Source organism: Nicotiana tabacum, chromosome 24, assembly GCF_000715075.1.
Source record: "Nicotiana tabacum cultivar K326 chromosome 24, ASM71507v2, whole genome shotgun sequence".
NCBI lineage: Eukaryota > Viridiplantae > Streptophyta > Magnoliopsida > Solanales > Solanaceae > Nicotiana > Nicotiana tabacum.
The window spans coordinates 106,147,872-106,155,393 of NC_134103.1; the positions used below are offsets into that span (position 1 = coordinate 106,147,872).

Consider the following 7,522-nt stretch of genomic DNA (forward strand, 5'->3'; position numbering starts at 1 on the left):
TGCTTTGTTACTTATGTATGTGATCTTTATTGGTTTGACTATACAACTACGTCAAAATTCCCAGAAGTTGAACAACATTTGATAGGATTTGTTAGTATTTACAGTTTTAATTGTAACGCCTCAAAATCTACCACCCCTTATAGCAGTAGTTCTCTTTGCCATATTTCGAATCAAGGATAGATAGAAATCTAACTATAATCTTGACTTTGATAATATGGTTTCACTACTAATTTCGGAGAAATAAACTTACTAAGTCACGAAGTCGCATAGAATTATTATGATGATGTTTTAATGTGGCACCAGATGGATGTTAATTTCACTATGGTTTGTACAAATGGTACTTTTGCATTTTGATCACTACAATTTAGGACCGGTTCGGACATAAAAAGAAAAAAGTTCCTTTTTCCGGAATTTTTTTCTAATACATGATTGTCCAAGAAAATTTGTAAGCTTTTGAAGATTTTTCGAAAATGAGTTTTTCAAAAATAATAAAGTGGTCAAGTTTTCCGAAAAAAAAGTTTTTTCCCACCAACAAAATTGCAATAATTTTTCAAGTGAAATACAAGTTCAAACATAATTTCAAATAAAAATAAAAATTTTCAACTTAACTCCTAATATTACTTCCTTTTTTTTCTTTTCTTCAAAAATCACAATTTTTATGTCCAAACACCTGCTTAAAGTCGACGGGTTTTTCCAGTTGGATTTCATGTTCAACCCCTGCCTTTTACGAGCCAGTTCCTTTGCCAGTGAGAAGTTGCATTGATCCGGAAGAAATGCATGTGAAAAGAAAAGGGAAAAACTAGTATTGGATCCGATATCCGATACTAGGGTTGTGCATTTGGATCCAATATCCGAGAATTCGAACCGATCCACTCTATTCGGATTTTTGGATTTCGGATATTCGGATTGAATATGAGTTAGGTTTTTTAAAAATTCGGCTATTCAGATCGGATTGGTATAATTTTAATCCAGTCCGACCCGAAATCCAAATTATATGGACATGTATAAATATTAGACTTATATTTTAGGGTTAAGTCTTCTCATTTTATCCGCCTCTCTTTAGACTCTTCTTTCTTAGTTTATATTGAAGTATCTCTCTCTAACCTCTTTTCAAATTGCTCGGTCTGCTTCTCTTAAGTCTTACCTCTATGTCTCTCAATCTCTCCTTCCTATCGACGGACAATGGCGCCTCTCGCTTATTAGACATTTGTTCGGAATTTCAGTTTATTTTATTTTGCTATGAAACTTTTATTTTGTCTATTGCTATGAAAGATATTTGTTGCCTTTCAATTTTATAGAATGGTGAATAGCAGTAGCCTTAAAAAGTGAAGTAGCCGATTAGATTGTTAGTAGCCTTAATAAGATGTACAATCCGATCCGAAAATTTAAAATATTTATCTGATCCAAACTTTAAAATCTGATCAAATCCAATTTAATTTGGATTGGATTTAGATTGCATTTTTATAAAATCCAAAAACCGAATTTACAATCCGAAATATGCTAAATCTGATTCGATCCGACCGAACCACAGTCCTACCGAAATATAATACCATATATTTTTTTATAAGGGTGTATTGATAATAATAATAATAATAATAATAATAATAATAATAATAATAATAATAATAATAATAATAATAATAATAATAATAATAATAATAATAATAGTAATAATAATAATAATAATAATAAAAAAAAACAAAATAAATCAAAAAAAAAAAGGAACAAGGATTCAAAAAGGGCCGAAGCACATTATGTGGGAAAAATTAAACACAAACGAAAAGGGCAAAAGGGGCAAAAGCTGCGCTAAAGAGAAACAAAGCATTGAGCATACAAAAATAAAAGAACAAGGGACCAAGCTCGGCAGAAGCAAAACGGAAAGAGGCGATCAAAAGCAACTACAAACTGGGTTTACTTTGTTCTAGCAAAGGGATTTACAGAGAAGGGGAACAAGGTAGGTAAATTTTTTAACTTAATTCAAAGATTTAATTCATAAATTCCATGGCTATAGAGTTGGGGTTGAGAATTAGTTGAATTAAAATTAATGAATTAATGGAGTTCATGGAATTTTTCATGAATCGGTACTATAGGTTTGGGGTATAAACTTATATATTCTGTATATGCCAATAAAAAAAAAAAAAAGAAGGGATATTCCTTCAAAAACTTTCCGTTTCGTTAGTGATTGGTAATCAAATATGATTGCTACTAATATTGGTGATATTGGAGAAATTTACAATGTAATTTTGATAGCAGTGAGTTGGGATACTGAAATGGGTCTTGATATTTCAAGTAGAATAAGAGGGATTTGTTGGGTTATTATAATTCGACGAATTAAGAGCCAAACATTAAACTCTGAGGGTTGGGCATTCTAAATTAGCTATGAATTAGCCTAAATATGGAAATTAATATGAGATCGATATCAAGTAATTATAGATTGATTGGAGGAAGTTGTACGAATTGCTTGAGGTAAAGTATTTGGTATTTCGGCACGAGTACTGTGAGTAGTAATCTTACCACAATTTGTGTTTTCATAACTTGCATGATTTAGACATGATTTTTAATATGAATATGTTACCGATTATTTTGAGTTGCATATGGGACAAGTCTTTTACTCGATATGATACCGAAATAGTTATTTGAGATGATTACCGTTGTTTTAAATATTTTCGTTGTCACTAGATCTGTTTTACTGTTACTTGAATTTACTGTTATCGAAATAAAATTACATGATTTGATAAGAACCGAAATGCCCTATATTATTTTAAAATATTTTTCTATGAGTATATACGGATTACAGAGACAAGTATAAATGGGAGTAGACTTTGAAGGATCCCGTAGCTAACGGCAGGTTCGTTAGACCTGGTGCACCTTGTAATTACCTATTACTGCCACAGTCTTCGATAGTGGGAAGGTAGAACTACCATACCGTTACCGATTTTTCTCGAGTAGGGACTACCGTTATATTTGACTTCTTGCGAAGAAGTCCATAATTATACCGATTACATGATTCGTTCATAGAAACTTCCCAAAATGTGAATATTGATATTATATAGTGGTTACCGAGTTTATTACTGAATTGTTAATTGTATTATACTACAAGAAAAACATGAGGAGACTAAAAATTATTTATTGTTTCTGAAAGTGCATTTGTTTGTTATTTTTTGTTTGATATACTAGCATGTTTTCTGACTTGTCCCCAATAAAAACGGTTGTAGCTAAGTGTTATTACTCACTGAGTTAGCGACTCACTCCCTACAAATTGTTTTACAGAGACAGCAGTTGACGCGGGCGAGGATTTCGTTAGTTAGAGCGCACAAGTTGATAGTTCTTGGTGAGCCTCACACTTGTTCGCGTGGACGGAGATTTGATTTATTGTTATGGTCTTTTCTTTTAAACTCTTAAAGTCGCTCCATAGTCATTCTTTTAGAGTCTTGAGTATTCTTTTGTTATTATGGACTTATGATGAGTATTGCACTTTCTTATCAAAATTGGAGATAAATTATTATTTTTGATTGTTAGTGGGTTGATTAGTAATAGTGAAGACTTATTTTGGTTAATTGATAAGTTGTCAATTGTTTGGTTTGATATTAGGATGGTTGGCTGTTAATTTTGAGACAGAAAATTTTTTGGATAGTCCAAAAACAAGAAAAACTATGTCCGATTTTCTGTAAAATACTGATGAGGCTTACTTGGGAGAACTTGCTCCTAAGTGCTGGTCATGATCCTAAATTGGGTCGTGGCAAAGTTGGTATCAGAGCTTAGGCTTTAAGTCCCGAGTCATGGAGCAATGTTTAGTAGAGTCTTGTTCATGGGTATGTAGGCGCCCATACATATGATCTTAAGGCTACTGAACATCTAGGAATGTTTTCCCTTCTTTCATTCTTTGATCGTGCGTTGAGATAACTTGAGATTGACTTTGGAGTATTTCTTTCGCAGATGGCTAGGACACATACACCCTCATCTGCTGGACGTGGTACTACCCGGGGTGGCGGTCAAGTTGAGGTTCATCAAACTAGAAGACAGACTGCTCCTCAACCTGAAGTTGGGAATATGGGTCAACCCCAAACTGCTATTCAAGATCAAGTGCAAGGGCAGGTAGTTCAGGACGCTCCACCACCAGTGCCAACTGTTGTACCTACTGTTGCCTTACCTACATACAGAGTGGCAAAGTTATTGAATGTGTTAGAGGCATTGGTGCCTACTCAGGGTGGAAGTTTAGCTCCTCAGGCTACTTTACAGACACAAGCACCTGCACAGACTCGGACTTTCGGAAATAAGGAAGTATCCCTACAAGAGTTCCTGAAATTGAAATCACCAAAATTGGCAGGTTCTGATAATTAAGCAGATCCTCAAAGTTTATTGGATGGGACACTCAAGGCATTACATGCCCTAGGATGTTCTAGTGAGAGAGTCGTGAAGCTCGTAGCATACAAACTAGAGGATATGGCCAGTATATGGTATGAAACTATGTTGCTAGGAAGGCCAGCAGGAGCAACACCACTGACATGGGACGAGCTCACTATGTTGTTCATGAATCATTTTCTTCCAGACAGCCTGATGCAAAAATATGCTAGAGACTTTGAGAGATTGGTTCAGACTCCAGATATGGATGTGTCAACATATAACACCAAGTTTTGTAAGCTGGCTAGATATGCTTTGTACTTAGTGCCTACCGAAGATGCTCGAGTTTAGAGGTTCGTTGATGGATTGATTGGTCGGTTATACACTGCAGTAGCCCCACAGATGAAGACTTTTTCCTATTCTGATGCAGTTGACCTTGCTAGAAAAATTGAAAACAAGGGATGTGATGAGCGTGCAACTAGTGATTTACGTAAGAAGGCCAAGACATGAGCGTCTTTCAGTGGCAGTTTTAGTGAAAATCGAAAGGCAGGAAATCAGGGACAACAATAACAGGGTTCTCAGACAGGGACACACCTGTCTTCACAGACCACATATAGACCATATTACAGACAGGGTACTAGGGGACCGTCAATAACTGGACATCGTAATTCTGGGCAGATAAATGTCACTACTCCAGTCTGCCAGACTTGTGGTAGATCACATTTGGACCAATATCGTGTTCTAATGGGAGAGTGCTTTCGGTGTGGCCAGTTGGGACATCACTTGAGGGATTGCCCTCAGCCTCCAAGAAATTTTAATCAGGCTTCTATTCAATCAGCTGCACCTACTCAGACTACTCGTAATACTTCAGGTGCTACATGTACAAGAAATAGAGGTCGAGGTGCTGGAGACCGTGCTGCTATGAATCAAGGACAAGGGAATGCTGGTAGAGGTCAGACGAGAGTTTTTGCTTTTACTAGACAGGATGCTCAGGCCTCGAACGTTGTGGTTACAGGTATTCTTTTTGTCTGTTCATGTGATGCACTTGCGCTGATTGATCCGGGATCTACTCACTCCTATGTGTCCTCGTACTTTGCTTTGAGGTTTAGTAGACAGCCTGAGCTATTGAATGACCCTTTTCTAGTTGCTACTCCTGTTGGAGAGTCTCTATTAGCTGAATATGTGTATCGTGCTTGTCAGATTCGGGTTGAGGGTAGAGATACTCTAGCTGATCTTATTGTACTTAATATATTGACTTTGACATGCTGATAGGAATGGATTGGTTATCTTCTTGCTATGCTATCGTCGATTGTCATGCAAAGATAGTCAAGTTTGAGATACCAAACGAACCCAGTTTTGTTCTAAAATGGGGTCAGGTTCCAGAGACTTGTAAAGTTGTATCTTTTATGAAGGCTCAACGACTTCTGAAGAAATGTTACTTGGGTCTCTTAGATATTGTAAATGACACAAGAAAGGAACTAATTAGTATAGAAAATGTACCAATAGTGAGAGAATTTTCTGATGTATTTCCTGAGGATTTACCAGGATTGCCTCCAGTACGAGAAATAGATTTTGGTATTGATTTGCCACCTGACACACATCCCATATCAATACCTCCATATCGGATGGCACCAGTAGAATTGAAGGAGCTAAAACAACTGCAGGATTTGTTAGATAAGGGTTTTATCAGACCGAGTATATCTCCATGGGGTGCACCAGTACTGTTCGTAAAGAAGAAAGACGGATCCCTGAGAATGTGCATTGACTACAGGAAGTTGAACAAGATAACAATACACAATAAATATCTGTTGCCTCGTATAGATGACATGTTTGATCAGTTACAAGGAACTACCCACTTTTCAAAGATTGACCTCCCTTCTGGTTATCATCAACTTAGAATCAAAGATGAAGATATTTCTAAGACTGCTTTCAGAACTCGATACGGGCACTATGAGTTCCTTGTGATGCCTTTCAGACTGACTAAAGCTCCAGCTGCATTCATAGATTTAATGAATAGGGTGTTCAAGCCGTTTTTGGATAGATTTGTAATAGTATTTATTGATTATATCCTGATATATTCTCGTAGCCAAGGAGAACATGATAATTATCTCAGGACTGTGTTGCAGACATCGTGAGAACATCGGCTTTATGCTAAGTTCTTAAAGTGTGAATTTTGGCTAGACTCAGTATTATTTCTGGGGCATGTTGTATCCAAAGATGGAATTATGGTAGATCCTAAGAAGACAGAAGCTGTGCAGAAATGGACCAGACCTACTTCTCCTATAGAGATTCGTAGCTTTTTAGGTTTGGCAGGCTATTACGGGCGTTTTGTGCAGGATTTCTCCAGAATAGCAGTGCCGCTGACCAAGCTAACACAGAAAAATGCAAAGTTTCAGTGGACGGAGGAATGTGAACAGTGCTTTCAAAAACTCAAAACATGTTTGACAACTGCACCAATATTAACCTTACCATCAGGTTTCAAAGGATTTACGATGTTCTGTGACACATCGAGGGTGGGATTAGGATGTGTTCTCATGCAAAATGGTCGCGTTATTGTTTATGCTTCGAGATAATTGAAAAAGCACGAGCAAAACTATCCTACACATGATTTGAAGATGGATGCAGTGGTATTTGCTTTAAAAATTTGGAGACATTATCTATACGGCGAAACTTGTGAGATTCATACTGACCATAAAAATCTGAAGTATATCTTTCAGTAGAGAGATCTGAATCTTCGGCAGCGTCATTGGAAGGAACTACTCAAAGACTATGATTGTTCTATTTTGTATCACCCTGGAAAAGCCAATGTGGTGGCTGATGCATTGGGCAAAAAATCTATGGGGAGTTTGGCACATATAGCTCCTGCAAAGAGACTTTTGGCCAAAGATATTCAGAGACTAGAAGATACATGTACCAGATTTAGCGTCGAAAATTCAAAGGCATTGTTGGCTTGTGCTCAGGCTAAGTCTTCATTAGTTGAGCGCATTAAGGCCACCCAATATGAGGATGAGCGATTATGCAAATACAGAGATGAGGCCTTAGCTGGTAAAAGCAAGGATATGATTGTTGAAAGTGATGGTGTGCTTCAAATGGGTGACAGACTATGTGTAGCAGACGTAGATGGGTTGAGACATGCTATTCTTGAAGAAGCTCACAACTCTAAATACACTATATATCCTAG

General features: G+C 36.8%; 1 protein-coding gene across 1 annotated transcript; it reads left to right on the top strand.

Moving 5' to 3' along the window:
* Positions 1–6,566: 6,566 nt before the first annotated feature.
* Positions 6,567–6,914, top strand: LOC142178374 (putative mitochondrial protein AtMg00860). The gene has a single exon (XM_075247715.1). The coding sequence runs from the start codon at positions 6,567–6,569 to the stop codon at positions 6,912–6,914; it is 348 nt and encodes a 115-aa protein (XP_075103816.1).
* The last annotated feature ends 608 nt before the right edge of the window (positions 6,915–7,522 follow it).